Source organism: Podarcis raffonei, chromosome 1, assembly GCF_027172205.1.
Source record: "Podarcis raffonei isolate rPodRaf1 chromosome 1, rPodRaf1.pri, whole genome shotgun sequence".
Taxonomy (NCBI): Eukaryota; Metazoa; Chordata; class Lepidosauria; order Squamata; family Lacertidae; genus Podarcis; species Podarcis raffonei.
Window position 1 is genome coordinate 132,370,123 of NC_070602.1, and position 17,099 is coordinate 132,387,221.

At 47.2% G+C, this 17,099-nt stretch overlaps 1 protein-coding gene across 16 annotated transcripts in view; it reads left to right on the forward strand.

The window, feature by feature from the left end:
• Positions 1 to 12,183: 12,183 nt before the first annotated feature.
• COL6A3 (collagen type VI alpha 3 chain) overlaps positions 12,184 to 17,099 on the forward strand; it is a 110,595-nt gene continuing 105,679 nt past the window's right edge. For 15 of the 16 annotated variants that reach the window (XM_053362632.1, XM_053362656.1, XM_053362638.1 and 12 more), the window contains exon 1: positions 12,184 to 12,267. In XM_053362632.1, coding sequence (XP_053218607.1) covers positions 12,198 to 12,267 — 70 coding nt within the window. In that variant the 5' untranslated portion in view covers positions 12,184 to 12,197. Of the gene's footprint in view, positions 12,268 to 12,548; positions 12,750 to 17,099 lie in introns of those variants that run through there. The other variant, XM_053362672.1, reaches the window with a different exon arrangement.

A 17,099-nucleotide genomic window follows, 5' to 3' on the forward strand; every position in this document is an offset into this window, starting at 1 on the left:
AATAAAGTTGTGGCCAATTTAATCCCATAGCACGTTGTCTTGAGTCGTTATTCCACATGACGGGGGGGACCACTCGGGATCTGGGGACTCCGCCTGTCCACGCAAACCAGAAGTGTTAAAACTAGTTCTTAATGCCCAAACCAGGCACCATATTAGAGATTCCGATATGTCTGCCAAGGAGCTTCCAGTGGTTTTCAAACTTTTTAGACGGGGCAACCTTTTCCCCTACTCTTGGATTCCCCTACTGAGGAATCCTGATGTGTTGCCAAGGATGCTGTGCTCTGTTCCGAGATGCACATCCCCCCCTTTGCGCATCACCCCAGCCAGGCCAGGTGAGCTTCCCCAAGAGCCACTGTGAACTTGGGGGTTGGCTCTACATCTCTCTTCCGCAGCTGCCCATCACACAGGGGTGCTGATATGAGTGCAAACTGTCCTACAGGGAATTGTCTACAGTTCTTATTTCTTAATACAGAATAAACTGTATTAATGTTGCTTGACAACTGCCTTGGAAAGATTTGTGTCTATCCTGAAAGGTGGGATATAAATAATGGTAATATAATGCTAAATAAATAAAAATCGGAGTGGAACATTATGGTTCCTCCAGTAATGATGTAATGCTATGGGAAATTCTGAACACGTAGTAAGTAGCCTTCTCTGCTTTTGGCACAGGGAATTATTTCCACACCGGACAGGATGCTTACGTAAAGTGAGATCCTCACACAACACTCAGGGGCTATAAGGTGGTTTTACTGTCTCTGTGAAAAATAGACTGCAACATACAGATTAATATTTAAAGAAATGATAAAAAATGTTACATTCTTAATGGTATTTGTAGTTATATTTGTAACCCAGATAGCAAGGGTTTTGCAGAACCATTTAGAGACAGTCCAATTCAATTCTATTGATGTCATCTCTGGAAATCTTCTGGAGTTCATTAGAAGCAGCTAAATCTATATAGACTCCCTTCTAACAAAATATTCTGTTCAAAAGCATTTTCCATGTGTGATATTGAAGCTCTTATCTCTGAAACCGACAGAAATTGCATAGCTAGAATGCCTTCAAATCTCATGTGGATTTCTCTGAATAAAGAGCATTCCAAGTTATAATGAATACTTAGAGGTGCCAAAACCCAAGACTATTGTTTGTTTGTTTATATCCTGTTCTTCTCCTAAGAAAAGCATACAAATGCCCAGACTTCTGACTCAGAAGTTCTTCTCATTATTCAGTGGTGTACTCTGCACATGTTCAGAAAGACTCCATTCTGATTACTTTCTGATTAGTATTACTTTATTTTTTCTTAAAAAACAAAACAGGCATTTATCCAGTTGGGAATCACAGGGTTCCATCTTGTCCCCTTTCTTGTTAAGCATCCATCTGAAATTGGTAGGAGAGAACAGAGCACGGGCGGATCAGGGCAAAGGCCTGTCCAGTCCGGTCTCCTTTTCCCCACAATGGCCAGCTCAATGACCTCCACGAGAAGCCCACTGGGACTGGGTGCAGTGGCCTCCACCAGCGGCTGTTCCCCAGTGGCTGGTATTCTGAGGCATGCGGCCTGTGGTCATGGAGGTAGCAGGATACGGCCGTCATGACTAGTAGCTTATCCTCCAGGATGTCGACTCATCCTGTTCTAAAGGCATCTACGTTGGTGGTCAACATCACGCCTTGTGAAAGTGAATTCCATGTGCTGAGTGAAGAAGTGCAACCTCCTAAGAACACACAGGTCATCTGGAATATTGTCGGAAGTGATGTGGTCTGATGCTAGAGAGGTTAAAAGCAACACATGCAAGATCACATTCATCCGGTGCTATATCAACTGTACTGGCTCCCGGTGGAGTACAGGATCAGGTTTAAGGTGCTGGTCTTAACCTTCAAAGCCCTATACGGCCTAGGACCCTCGTACCTACGGGACCGCCTCTCCTGGTATGCCCCACAGAGAAACTTACGGTCTTCAAATAAAAACATCTTGAAGGTCCCAGGCCACAGAGAAGTTAGGCTGGCCTCAACTAGAGCCAGGGCTTTTTCGGCTGTGGCTCCGACCTGGTGGAACACTCTGTCACAAGAGACTAGGGCCCTGCGGGACTTGACATCTTTCCGCAGGGCCTGCAAGACAGAGCTGTTCCGCCAGGCCTTTGGCCAGGGCATAGCCTGACTCCCTCCCTCGGCAATCTTCGCGGAGCTCTGGCCCAATGGTGGCCAGTGGCTAGAATTTAATTAATTTTATAATGAATGATTTTAGAGTGTTGTTTGTGTTGTACTTTTGTACTGTTTTATTGTTGTTAGCCGCCCTGAGCCCGGCTTCGGCTGGGGAGGGCGGGATATAAATAAAATTTATTATTATTATTATTAAAAAAGGCTTTTATGGGTATGTTCGTAGCAAAAGGAAGAACAGAGAAACAGTGGGGTCACTCAGAGGAGAAGATGGTGAAATGCAAACAGGGGACACAGAAAGGGCTGAACTCCTCAATGCCTTCTTTGCCTCAGTCTTCTCCGATAAAGAAAACAATGCCCGACCTGAAGAATTTGGAGCAAATGATTCAGCAGAAGAAACACAGCCCAGAATAACTAAGGAGATAGTACAAGAATACTTGGCTAGTCTAGATGTATTCAAGTCTCCAGGGCCAGATGAACTGCATCCAAGAGTATTAAAAGAACTGGCAGATATGATCTCAGAACCACTGGCAGTCATCTTTGAGAATTCCTGGAGAACAGGTGAAGTCCCGGCAGACTGGAGGAGGGCAAATGTTGTCCCTATTTTCAAAAAGGGGAAAAGAGAGGACCCAAATAATTACCGCCCAGTCAGTCTGACATCAATACCAGGGAAGATTCTGGAGCAGATCATTAAGCAAACAGTCTGTGAGCACCTAGAAAGGAATGCTGTGATCACCAATAGTCAGCATGGATTTCTGAAAAATAAGTCATGTCAGACTAACCTGATCTCGTTTTTTGACAGAATTACAACCCTGGTAGATGAAGGGAACGCAGTGGATGTAGCCTACCTTGATTTCAGCAAAGCATTTGACAAGGTGCCCCATGATATTCTTGTAAAGAAGCTGGTAAAATGCGGTCTTGACTATGCTACCACTCAGTGGATTTGTAACTGGCTGACTGACCGAACCCAAAGGGTGCTCATCAATGGTTCCTCTTCATCCTGGAGAAGAATGACTAGTGGGGTGCCACAGGGTTCTGTCTTGGGCCCGGTCTTATTCAACAACTTTATCAACGACTTGGATGATGACTCAAGGGCATCCTGATCAAATTTGCAGATGACCCCAAACTGGGAGGGGTGGCTAACACCCCAGAGGACAGGATCACACTTCAAAACGACCTTGACAGATTAGAGAACTGGGCCAAAACAAACAAGATGAATTTTAACAGGGAGAAATGTAAAGTATTGCACTTGGGCAAAAAAAATGAGAGGCACAAATACAAGATGGGTGACACCTGGCTTGAGAGCAGTACATGTGAAAAGGATCTAGGAGTCTTGGTTGACCACAAACTTGACATGAGCCAACAGTGTGACGCGGCAGCTAAAAAAGCCAATGCAATTCTGGGCTGCATCAATAGGAGTATAGCATCTAGATCAAGGGAAGTAATAGTGCCACTGTATTCTGCTCTGGTCAGACCTCACCTGGAGTACTGTGTCCAGTTCTGGGCACCACAGTTCAAGAAGGACACTGACAAACTGGAACGTGTCCAGAGGAGGGCAACCAAAATGGTCAAAGGCCTGGAAACGATGCCTTATGAGGAACGGCTAAGGGAGCTGGGCATGTTTAGCCTGGAGAAGAGGAGGTTAAGGGGTGATATGATAGCCATGTTCAAATATATAAAAGGATGTCACATAGAGGAGGGAGAAAGGTTGTTTTCTGCTGCTCCAGAGAAGCGGACACGGAGCAATGGTTCCAAACTACAAGAAAGAAGATTCCACCTAAACATTAGGAAGAACTTCCTGACAGTAAGAGCTGTTTGACAGTGGAATTTGCTGCCAAGGAGTGTGGTGGAGTCTCCTTCTTTGGAGGTCTTTAAGCAGAGGCTTGACAAGCATATGTCAGGAGTGCTCTGATGGTGTTTCCTGCTTGGCAGGGGGTTGGACTCGATGGCCCTTGTGGTCTCTTCCAACTCTATGATTCTATGATTCTATGATTCTATAATATTGGGTTCCCGAAAGGGACTTATAACCACCAATACCTACTGGGTTTACCAAATTGTTATACCCTGCAGTGCAGTTCTGTCTCTACTGTGGTTGCTTCAGCAGAAAGCAAGTGGTGAAGTTATAGCACAACTGTACCCAAAACCTTCCATTCCGTTTCTCCCTATTAACTTGTGTGCAATTTGGCCTGGCAGCTGCTTCCAGTGCTCCCCTGACCCCCAGCTGCGATGCTTTAATTATGACCTTGATCTAAAGAAACGTAATTATTTTGGCCATCTTGTGGGTTTGCTCCCTTTAATTATCATTTGGCCAAAAGAAGAATGTGGTGTGTAGGGTTCCACATATACAATTACAAAGGAAGAGCCAAATGTTTTGACCTATAGTTTATCAATCATGAGTAAATGGGACAAACAGAAATTCAAAACAATTTTTATGCAAACCCAGAGCTATGTCTCTTGCAGAAAGTCAGAAGTTTATACACATCTCTACTGGCGTTTCTTTTTGAACTATGGTGAAGGAGACAACTGGAGGTCTAGGGAACATTTGTTGGTGGCCCCCAGTGGCTGGCATAGCCTTGTGATGCTGGCTGCTCTTTCCAGCTCTCAAATGGCAGCATTGTGGTTGTTGTTGTTGTTTAGTCGTTTAGTCTTGTCTGACTCTTTGTGACCCCGTGGACCAGAGCACGCCAGGCACTCCTGTCTTCCACTGCCTCCCGCAGTTTGGTCAGACTCATGTTTGTAGCTTCGAGAACACTGTCCAACCATCTTGTCCTCTGTCATCCCCTTCTCCTTGTGCCCTCCATCTTTCCCAACATCAGGGTCTTTTCAGGGAGTCTTCGCTTCTCATGAGGTGGCCAAGGTATTGGAGTCTCAGCTTCACGATCTGTCCTTCCAGTGAGCACTCAGGGCTGATTTCCTTCAGAATGGAGAGGTTTGATCTTCTTGCAGTCCATGGGACTCTCAAGAGTCTCCTCCAACACCATAATTCAAAAGCATCAATTCTTCGGCAATCAGCTTTCTTTATGGTCCAGCTCTCACGTCCATACATCACTACTGGGAAAACCATAGCTTTAACTATACAAATGGCAGCATTACTGACAATGAAATTTTGCTTTTCTGCTGCTGTTGCTTCTGCCTAGAGCTGGTGAGTGGTGCCAAATTGAGTGGCAAGAGACCTTCTACAGCTAAGTGTCCAGAGGGTGATGCTGGAGACCCCAAAAGCCCGCAATGTGAGTTTTGTGATGAAGGGCAGTAGAATGAATGAATGGATGGATTGTATCTGTTCTGACCTGGACTGCAGTCTAGTATTGTTGTTCTTCTACGTACATAGAATCATAGAGTTGGAGGGTCATCTAGCCCAACCCCCTGCAATGCAGGAATCTCAGCTAAAGCACCCAGGACAGATGGCCATCCAACTTCTGCTTCAAAATCTCCAAGGAAGGAGAGTCTGCCACCTTCTGGCAGAGACCGTTCCACTATTGAACAGCTCTTACTGCCAGAAATTTCTTCCTGATGTTTAGTCAGAATCTCCTTTCTTGTAAGTCTTTGAAGCTGTTGGTTTGAGTCCTGCCCTCCAGTGCAGCAGCAAACAAGCTTGCTCCCTCTTCCATATGACAGCCCTTGAGATTTTTGAAGATGGTTATCATATTTCCTCTCAGTCTCCTCCCTGTTGGTGAGGACCAGGTCCAAGATAGATGGTCCCCTTGTTGGTTCTTCTACCTTCTGGGAAATTAAAATGTCAGAGAAGCAATGGAGGTATTTGTTGGACCTTACATTCTTGGCAGAGTTTGCGTTCCAACAGATATCTGGGAAGTTGAAGTCTCCCATCCGTAATATATCTCTCCTTTCTGAATGCTGCTGTTATTATATATTTTTTCCCTGGCTGGGACTCTAGGTGGCTTACAGACACAATAAGAATGGCTAAAAACATAGGAGGGAAACAATAATTAAAATACAGCTGAACACTGATTGAATTAAAATCATCTATGTATCTAAACTGTATTTAAAACATGCAGATTATTACAATACAAACAGCACCGCACCAGCCCCTTCATTAAAAGCCACCAGTTCCCCAAAGCCTGTTGGAAGAAGAAAGCCTTCATCAGCTAGCAGAAGGACAGCAAGGAGGGAGCCAGTCTAGCTTCTCTAGAGAGAAAGTTCCGATGTCTGGGAGCAGCCACCACCGAGAAGGCCCTCTCCCAAGTCCCCACCAAGCGTGTCTGAGAGGGTGGGGGACCCAAAAAAGGGCCTCCCACGAAGATCTCAAAGCCCAGGAAGGAGCTCTATGAGGGAATAGAGTCTTTCAGATAGCTTGTATCTAAGCAACATAGGCTTTATAACCAGCACTTTGAATTATGCCCGGAAAAAGACCAGTAGCCTGTGGAGATGTTGTAACAAGGGAGCCGTCTGCTCCAGTGACAAGCGCTGGTCAACCATCTGGCTGCAGCTCTTTGAGCCAGTTGACATTTATGAACACTTTTCAAAGGCAGCAGCATGTACAGCATGTTACAGTAATTGTTCAGGAGCTGATAACAGCTTTTTATGAGGTTTCTGTGGTTACTTTTGAGTTTGTCCAGCCTGACAACATGAACAGGATTCTTGGAGAAATGCATCAACACTCTCTCTCTCTCTTTCTCTCTCTCTCTCTCTCTCTCTGTGTGTGTGTGTTTTCAACCCTTCACAGGTCCAGGTTATCTATCTTGGCAACTGAGTTTATTCACGCTTATTTGAGAGGGGTCCTTGTTCCAACTAGCAGGAAGTACTAGAGTGTCCCTTTGTGAAAAAGTCCTTTCTGGCTCTTGGACCCCAGTCTCTAACACAGCTTTCCTAGGAAAGGTCCTTGTGCTGTTATGGAGGTCCAACTATTGCATGATGAAACTGATTACAGTGGTACCTTGCTAATGGGGCCTCCTGCTGCTGCCGCTGCTCAATTTCTGTTCTCATCCTGGGGCAAAGTTCACAACCCGAGGTACTACTTCCAGGTTAGCAGAGTTTGTAACCCAAATTGTTTGTAACCTGAAGTGTTTGTAACCCAAAGTACCACTGTATTGGCATTCCTTTCTGTGGGAATGTTCAGGGATGCAGGAGAGGATACATTGTCTAATTATATCCTCACCTGGAGTACTGTGTCCAGTTCTGGGCGCCACAGTTCAAGAAGGACACTGACAAACTGGAACGTGTCCAGAGGAGGGCAACCAAAATGGTCAAAGGCCTGGAAACGATGCCTTATGAGGAACGGCTAATGGAGCTGGGCATGTTTAGCCTGGAGAAAAGGAGGTTAAGGGGTGATATGATAGCCATGTTCAAATATATAAAAGGATGTCACATAGAGGAGGGAGAAAGGTTGTTTTCTGCTGCTCCAGAGAAGCGGACACAGAACAATGGATCCAAACTACAAGAAAGAAGATTCCACCTAAACATTAGGAAGAACTTCCTGACAGTAAGAGCTGTTTGACAGTGGAATTTGCTACCAAGGAGTGTGGTGGAGTCTCCTTCTTTGGAGGTCTTTAAGCAGAGGCTTGACAAGCATATGTCAGGAGTGCTCTGATGGTGTTTCCTGCTTGGCAGGGGGTTGGACTCGATGGCCCTTGTGGTCTCTTCCAACTCTATGATTCTATGATTCTATATCCTTTTCCAACTTGTGTTAACAAGTGGTGGTTTCTTGGCTACCTCCAACCAGCTTCATTTGTTCTGCTGGACAGAGAAAGAGAAGAGCCAAGAGGAAACTCGGAAGAGCCTGCAAGAAGACAGCCAGCTACATGTGGGATTCAACCAACACCATGCTAGGAACCACACTCTGGGGCTGGGTCACATGGTCCCCTTCTGCGACTCAACCACAGAGTGCATGTGAATGATATAGGAATGATGCTTGAGGTGCCATCCTTTGTGACTGAGTTGGGCAGTCCTGCTAGCTCCTCTGTTTAGCATAGCAGTATGGTTGACACTGAAGTATGGGGGTTGTACAGAAGGAAGTCGGGGGCTACCCATGGTTGCATCAGAGGAGCAGGAAATGGGATGCATCCGTCTTTATCCTCCTGGACCTGTTGGTGACGGGCAGTGTTCTAGCCCCTGCAGGGCTTACCCAAGACATTTTGGGACCTGAGGTAATCCACAAAATGGCTCCCCCCACCAGGGAAGGAAGAGTGAATGAAGATCTACGTTGGGAACAAGGGTGGGGAACTCAAAACAACCTTTCCCATCAGTTGAAGTGGGAACCTGAGACCACCATACAGAGAACTGGGCTCACTCTGAATGACGCTGGGTGGGTGCAGAGGCCAGGAGACTCCAGAGGGCAGCCACCACCATTTCCTCCCAACCCAGGGTGAAGGGTGAAGAAGTGCTCAACATGCAGATGTAGGTGATGGTTAGTTGATGGAGGACCCTGTGAGAGAGGCAGGGAAGGGAAGATTGCTCAGGATGGGAGGCTCAGAAATGAAAGCTCCCAGGTGAGAGCAGGGAGGGCTCACCTTTCTCTGTGTGAGACAAACTAAGATCTCCCTGTGAAGGAGAATTTTATATTCCCCCCTTTCTCCTCGATTCTTTGTTTTTGTTTAGATTAGTTTGTTCTTTTATAATAATAATAATAATTTATTATTTATACCCCGCCCATCTGGCTGAGTTTCCCCAGCCACTCTGGGCGGCTCCCAATCAGTGTTAAAAACAGTACAGCGTTACATATTAAAAACTTCCCTGAACAGGGCTGCCTTAAGATATCTCAATGTCAGGTAGTTATTTATCTCTTTGACATCTGATGGGAGGGCGTTCCACAGGGTGGGCGCCACTACCGAGAAGGCCCTCTGTCTGGTTCCCTGTAGCCTCACTTCTTGCAATGAGGGAACCACCAGAAGGCCCTCGGCGCTGGATCTCAGTGTCCGGGCTGAACGATGGGGGTGGAGACGCTCCTTCAGGTATACAGGACCGATGCCGTTTAGGGCTTTAAAGGTCAGCACCAACACTTTGAATTGTGCTCGGAAACGTACTGGGAGCCAATGCAGATCTCTCAGAACCGGTGTTATGTGGTCCCGGCGGCCACTCCCAGTCACCAGTCTAGCTGCCGCATTCTGGATTAATTGCAGTTTCCGGGTCACCTTCAAAGGTAGCCCCACGTAGAGCACGTTGCAGTAGTCCAAGCGTGAGATAACTAGAGCATGCACCACTCTGGTGAGACAGTTCGCGGGCAGGTAGGGTCTTAGCCTGCGTACCAGGTGGAGCTGGTAGACAGCTGCCCTGGACACAGAGTTAACCTGCGCCTCCATGGACAGCTGTGAGTCCAAAATGACTCCCAGGCTGCGCACCTGGTCCTTCAGGGGCACAGTTACCCCATTCAAGACCAGGGAATCCCCCACACCAACCCGCTCCCTGTCCCCCAAAAACAGTACTTCTGTCTTGTCAGGATTCAACCTCAATCTGTTAGCCGCCATCCATCCTCCAACCGCCTCCAGGCACTCACACAGGACCTTCACCGCCTTCACTGGTTCTGATTTAAAGGAGAGGTAGAGCTGGGTGTCATCTGCATACTGATGAACACCCAGTCCAAACCCCCTGATGATCTCTCCCAGCGGCTTTTATTGCAATTTATCATGAAAAGTCTTAATAAAATCTTTCTTTAAAAACCCCAAACCCACTCCAAGTCTTGCATTATGTCCCCCAGCTGAATGCATGTGCAGTGGGACCCAGCCAGTTGCAATGCCTACACTCTAGAGCAGGTGTGGGAGCTTTCAGCCCCTCAGATGCTGCTGAACTGCATCTCTCATCCTCTCTGACCACTGGCCATCTTACTGGGGCTGATGGAAGTTGCAGCTCAGCAATATCTAGAGGGTCAAAGGTTCCCCACTCCTGTTCCAGGCTGCCCCCCCCCCCGGGAGAAGCCCTTCTGCCCTCTGCTCTGCATATTTTCTGTTGACCTCTGCTTCTTTACAGAGGTCTTCGAAAAGAGCTGAATTGATCATTTGTTCTGTGTACTAATTCTACCACTGTAATATTAGGTGTTGGATTGCATAATGACCATGCATCCCAACCAGACCTATGACCAGGGATTAGGCAGTCCTTTCCTTCTGCAATGCATTAGGTGAGAGCCTATCCAGATAAGGCTGAGGCACTGCTTCTCTAGACCAGATGGATGGGAGGGGGCCTGCTCTGGATTACACTCCCTTTGAAGGAGCAGGTACGCAGCTTCTGGGTCCATCGCTGTCACTTGAAGCAGGCTGGCCCACAACAATTTGGTATCTGAGGCGAACCACAAAATGGTCCTCCCAAACTGATGGAGATAGGTTTGGGATTAAAACCTGTGCCGTGTGTGTGTGTGTGTGTGTGTGTGTGTGTGTGTGAAAATATGTGTAGTCCTGTTTAGCAGAGTAAAAACGTTTATGCACTTTTACAGCTCACTGGAAGCTAGGAATTAGGCAATTGCACCTTTCAATCTCTGTTTATTTGTGATTTGCTTACTTTTCAGCCCTGAACTGAAGTTCAAGAGATCTTGGGTTTTTTTAATAATTTTTTTAAGATTTTACAAAACATAAACATCAAACAAAAACAAATATATCAAAAAAGAAAAAAAGATGAAAAAAGAAACACCGAGAAAGAAAAAAAACCAATTTTTAGTTTCATAGTTCTATATCCCTCTTTCCTGACCTCCTCACATCTCCCTTTTTTGTGTTCCCCTTTATTCAATCAAGTTCAGCAAATTCTGACCCTCTTTCAAACCTCAGTGATAATTATATATTTCAACCTATTATGTCTTCTTAATCCCTTATGCCACTTTATATACCTTTGACATAATATTACTCTGGTCTTACCCACCTTCTCTTTTTAATCATTTTTACATACCCCTTCTAACCATGTCACTAATGCCATATTACCTTTGTATCCAACATCATTTCAACATTCAAACATTTTACAATGTTTCTGTAGATAGTCTTTGAACTTTTTCCAGTCCTCTTCCATCGACTCTTCTCCCAGGTCTCGGATGAAGTTCAAGAGATCTTGGTGGCACAGAGCACCTTCTATCAGCTATGGTTGGTGACCCAGCTGTACCTCTATCTGGACAGGGATAGCCTAACACCTGTCGTCTCTGCTCTGGTAGCCCCTAGGTTACATTACTGCAATATGTTATACATGTGGCTGTCCTTGAAGGTGGTGTGGAAACTGCAGCTGGAGCAGAATGTGGTGTCCAGGTGGCTGACTTGGACAGAATGGTCTAAGCACATCCCACCAATCCTGGCCTGGCTGCACTGGCTCCCCATCAGTTTCTGGGCCCACTTCAAACTGCTGGTTTTGGCCTTATGCAGACCAGGACCCCAATATCTCAAGGACAGCCTCTCCATGGGAACAGAGTGCACAAAGGTTTCATTTCTGAAAATAAGGTTTCCTTTTTTAAACAATCGTTCAATTAATTCGAGTCCATTTAAAAGTTTTATGATTCAGCTGCTTCAAAGTTAAATACCTGGGGGCGGGGGAACATTATTTAAAACTCATTGGCCACCTATAATATCTGGGACAATTTAAGATGTGCATACATTCATATTCTGCAGTATATTAATCTCAGTGCAGCAAAAGCAGGAGAGCAGCAGCAGCAGCACCCTTTTTGCCACTTTAATAACGCAAGCTAAGTGAAAGTTCCAGATCTTTGTTGCAAAAGGACGTATGTATTAAAACACCTCCAATGTTCATTTTGTCTACTACGGTAGGCCTGCAACTTACATGGGGCTTGCATTCTGGGGATCGAGCCAAAAGCCAAAATCGTGTTTATTCAAAACCCGTAGGGCTCAGAGGGGGGTGGGATTGCCCAGGTCATTTCTCCCCGACGCCCGACCCTTTCCTGCCCCCTTTGCATTGTATAAGCTTTTAGGCGCGCATGTGAAGCCGAACGCGCGCAAGTGAAATGCGGGCCGGTTGCGGGCTGACTGAATGCCGGGGGGCTCTCGAACCGAGGTCAATCCGAAGCAGCAGCAGCCGGGGCCCGTTTCCCGCAGCCCAGCCCCCCCCCCCCCAGGACGGCCCTCTTTCCAGAGCTGCCTTGCTCCCCGTCTGCTTTTTGCACCGCACACTGATGGATGTGGGCGCGCAGGCAGAGAGATCTCGCCAACCACGTTCTGGGTAATATCCCGTTGACAGAAAACCAAGGTAACTTCGAGTTCAAGGCTTCTTCTCACTCAGGCGCATTCTCACGTTCTCCTTTTCCCGAGTCTCGAATTCAGAAGGAAGTTGGCGCCGAAACCAAAGTTTGACAGGAGAAACACGTGCGCTGGGCGCTGCTTGGCGCCGGGTGCGCGGGGCGGCGCGGACGGAGGCGCTTCTGGGCAGCCGGGACCTGGGCCGGCCCCCCGCCCGCCCGCCCGCTGCTCGCCCCTTTGGCTTCGCTGGAGGCGGCGCCGTCCCCGCCGCGTCTCCCGCCCCCCCCCCGCCAGCCCCTCCGCCGCCGAGAGCCGCCCGCGCGGCAGGATTTTCCGAGCGCCGCCCTCGCGCTGCGCCGCCGAGACGAGAGAGAGAGCGAGAGGCGCGAGAGAGGCGCGCGGCGCAGGGAAGAGGCGGCCAGAAGGAGAGCTGAGTCCGGCGCGCAACGCGGCCGCTCCGCTCCTGCCAGTCCCGCGTCGAGCTTCCTCGGGGTAAGCGCCCTGGTCGGGGGGGCGGACGGGGCTGCGGGCGGCTGGCTCGGGTGGGGTCGGCCGGAGGGGCCAGGGCGGGAGGAGAGTGGAGGGGGGCGAGCGAGGCAGCTCCGGGGTCTGCAGGAGAAGCGGGCTGCCCACTCAGCCCTGCAGCTCGGGCGCCTTCTCCCTTCCGACGCAGCTCCCAGTTGGAGGATCAGATTTGATCGGGGAAGTTGCGTCTCGCGGGTGATTTTGCTGTCCGTTGTCAAGTCTGACTTTCCCTGCGTTTGCTGCCTGCTTTGTCTAGGTGTAAGACCTGCATAGGTTGAAACAAAAATTTTTTTTCCTTCCAGTAGCACCTTAAAGACCAACTAAGTTAGTTCTTGGTATGAGCTTTCGTGTGCATGCACACTTCTTCAGATACACTGAATGCATGCACACGAAAGCTCATACCAAGAACTAACTTAGTTGGTCTTTAAGGTGCTACTGGAAGGAAAAAAATTTTTTGTTTTGACTTTGGCAGACCAACACGGCTACCTATCTGTAACTGCATAGGTTGGTTGGTGAGTTAGTTGGTTTGCTTACTTATTTTCTTATCGATGGCACTTATATCGCAGCTTTTATTGCATGGAGCTCCAGGTGGCTTACATGAATCTCACCCCCCCCCCCCATTGAATGCCCACAACAACCCTGTAAGGTAGCTTAGGCTGAGAGGCCCAGGATCATCCACAGCAAACTTCCCAGCCGAGTGGAGGATTCGAACCTGGAAGATTCGAACCGGGTCTGACCTTCGAACCACTGCTCCCCCCTGGCTCTCGAATCAGGCTAACTTTATTTGGATTGCAGAAGGAGAGAAGGTGCTGAGGGGGGAGGAATGTTGGTATTTGCTCAGGAAAAGCCGATTCAAATCAAAATACACGGACAGACAAGTGACTGCTGTTTGGTGCAGCTGCCGGGTTCTGCCTGAGTCAGGAGAGGATTCCCTAAGAGGCGGCTCGGCCAGGTTCAGTACCCAAAAGGTCTATCTTACGGAGCCAGGATGCGGCCAAGGTTTGTGGGCAGAAGGACGGAGCCCTTTAGGAAGCGTTTATCAGGGCTGGCCTCCCCATGGATGCAAAGGCGTCCTGGGTGCCCAAAGAGGGCAGAGCCTGGGCATCCCTTCACCAGTGACTGTGTGATGCCAGAGAAGGCACAAACAGTGTATACAGAGCAGAAATGGTGTCTTGTCTGGCTGCCTGAAGCAACAAGAAGAGGGAACAGTAGAGTTAAGCAAAAGGCATCAGGGAACTGTTTGGGTCTCTGTGAAGTGTTCTGGAGCACAGGAGGGATCTCTAAAGGATTGGCACTTTAGGAGAATTGCCTTTATCTCAGCCTTCAGCCCTAATGAACCATCCCTCCATGGCACTGATCTCACATGGACATGGGTTCAGCATAATCCTCATATTCCATAATGGACTGGGAAGTCTCATCGTGGGACAGGGACACACCCTTTGGCTGCTAAAAAGAAGTAGCTAGATGACCCTCGAGGTCCCTTCCAGCTATGATCACACATCTTCTCTGTTAACTGTGCAAAGACTAAATACAACTCCTCTTCTTTCCTTACAAACTGAGCTCTGGGACCATGTAGCTCTGCAAATATTAAGAAGAAATCTACCTATCAACACCTAATCATGTTAGTGGGATAAGAATCTGCTAACCTTTTGTTCCTCTTAAAGGTTCCTTCAAGCTGGAAATCATAATTAAGCTAAGTACTTCTCTGGGAATGTTTGCAATGGAACGGAAATGAATTGAAAATGTGAAATTCAAGGCTATGGTCTGTGCCCACTTTACAAAATTATTCCCCTTAAGGTTGCAATCTTATACATGCACAGTAGCATGAGACTAGATTCCTCTTTAAACAGTGAGGCTAGAGATTGCACAGTAAATCTGTAGGTGTATGAATGCAGGATTTCCAGCTTAATGTATATTTTGCAAACCTTTTCAAAATGAAGTTATCAAAATTTATTGGTGGTGCAAACTTCAGCATGTCAAAACTCTGCCAAATTTGGTGCCAAATACAAGGCCTTGGCAAATAACAAAACTAAGGGCGGCATTCCACCTCATGCTGTTCCTAATGTTCTGTCTGTGCAAGCGCTGCAGCTTGTAAGAAGGAACGAACCCCCTTCCCCCTGTGCACTCTTCTGGAGGTTTGGAGGACATGCGGGTAGGGGGAGAGGAGGGAACGCCCCCTCCTACAAGCGGAAGCTCTTGTGCAAGGCTTCCGCTCCCAGAGCTCGTTACATGACTCCCACCCTAAAACGTTGCTCTTGTATTCAAACAGAACAAGTGAGCTGAGGTATAATATACAGAATTTGGATCTCTTGCTTTAAAATGTTAGCAATTTTTTGATATGCAAATACATCCCACATGTTGTAGTCTCACTTCACAAACCCACAAGGTGAACTTATGAAAGCTTTCATTTCTCTCTGTCAGTCTCCGCTCCACAAACAGAAGTATATATTATGGGAAGAGTAATATGGCGCTGCCTTAACATGACGGTTGTATGAGAAGCACTTTGGACATTGGAAGCACTCTATAAATGCTGAGTGTGATCATAGCTCCAAATGCACCACGAGCGATGTTCGTTTATTCCTGGTGCCTCTCTTGGAACTATTCCTTGGTTGCAAAGTAAATGAGCACAGCATACAGTGTGCAAAATGGAACTTTCAACAAATTAGTTTGCTTGCTTATTTTTGCTTTCTATATTTACATAATAGTGATGTCACCCCTGGGATCCCAGTTGCCAATGTTACATTTATAGCAGAGAAAATAATGATACTGCTGGAGGAAAATGTGTCTTCGGGTATTGCTGAAGTTTAAAAGTGACAGAGCACTGTCCTAATTAGGAAGCTAGAGAATCACAAAGAACTCTGCTTGCGGGGAGCTCATGTTGCACTCCACCCCCGCCACCCCAATGCTTCCATGAATTGTAGATAATTCAAAGCCAACACTATCATGGCCCTATAGACTGACTGACCTGTCAGTTAAAAGCTACCCCACCCCGTGATGAATGCAACATCACCACTGTGAGCATCCAGTTCTGCCATATTTGCAGGTTTTTTCAGTTGAAAATAAAGAACAAATGCAGCCCGAAGTAGCTGCAGAAAATAGCCTTTATTTCTCTTATATGAATGGATAGCAGTTTACTTTGTGTAACGGTGACTGGTTTTATAGAGGCTGCTATGAAGGAAGCATGGAATCCGACCCATATATATATATTTAGTAGCTCAGTGTGCTCCAGAAAAGAAGAGCAGCAGTAATACAGTCAAACTTTGGTTCCCGGATGGCTCCGTTTTGGAACGTTTTGGCTCCCGAAAACCTGGAAGTAAATGTTCCGGTTTTTGAACGTTTTTCAGAAGCTGAGTGCAGGAAGCTTTTGCAACCAATCGGAAGCCGCGCCTTGGTTGTCAAACATTTTGGAAGCCGAATGGGCTTCTGGAACGGACAACCAAGGTTTGACTGTAGGCTAATATACAAATGTTGCAAAAGCGTTGCAGAAACATGTAGAGAGGAGTCACCAATAACTGTGTAACTAACTGCCAAGGGCATGAAAACTAAACCTGGGCTCCTCGTCTGGGAGATTTCTGTTATGACGGATCTCTGAGAAGGCTATGCCGTTTTCTCTGAGTAGCGCTCCCTTCCTCATCAGTTCCCTGGGAGAGAAAGATATCCCTGGCCAAAGACTGCTTCCTGCCCGTACCTTCGGCTCAATGCTCAATGACTAAGGCAGGAATGGCTCAGTTCCCATTCATTCCAGCGGTTTCACTGGCATTGGGAGAGAAGCTCTGTCAGTTTCTTTGTGGTTCTTTCCCCCGCGGTGATTCATAGGCCCCTTACACGATACGCTTAGCTGCAGGGACCCCTGCGATTCCTCCAGAGGCGCTACTCTAACTTGGTCATCCTTGCCCTTCAAGTTGCTCATCCTCGGGGCCATCTCATTCCCACCAGCTGCTAGACAGTCACAGGGAAGGAAGCCTCCCCAAGCCCTGTGCCCAAGGGACGTGAAGATCCAGGGAACCCTTCCTCTCCCCGCCTTCCCACAGGCTTTGCTGATTCATACCTTATTTGTTTGTGGGCTGCAATTTTTTGGTCTGATGTCCTTATCCCACATCTGGAAATTTCTAAAAATCTTACTGCTGGGATTGATTACAGGCCAAGTTTTAACAACCATTTTTGTTTCTGAGTTACTTTAAAACTACACTGAGCATTATTATTTTTCATTTTGTTTGCTTTCTGGTCAGATTTTTATTTCTTCAAGTGTGGGCTCTATAGTGTCGAAATACCAGGCTGTCTATGGTTTAAAATTTGTTCAGAATTAAATAAGCTGAC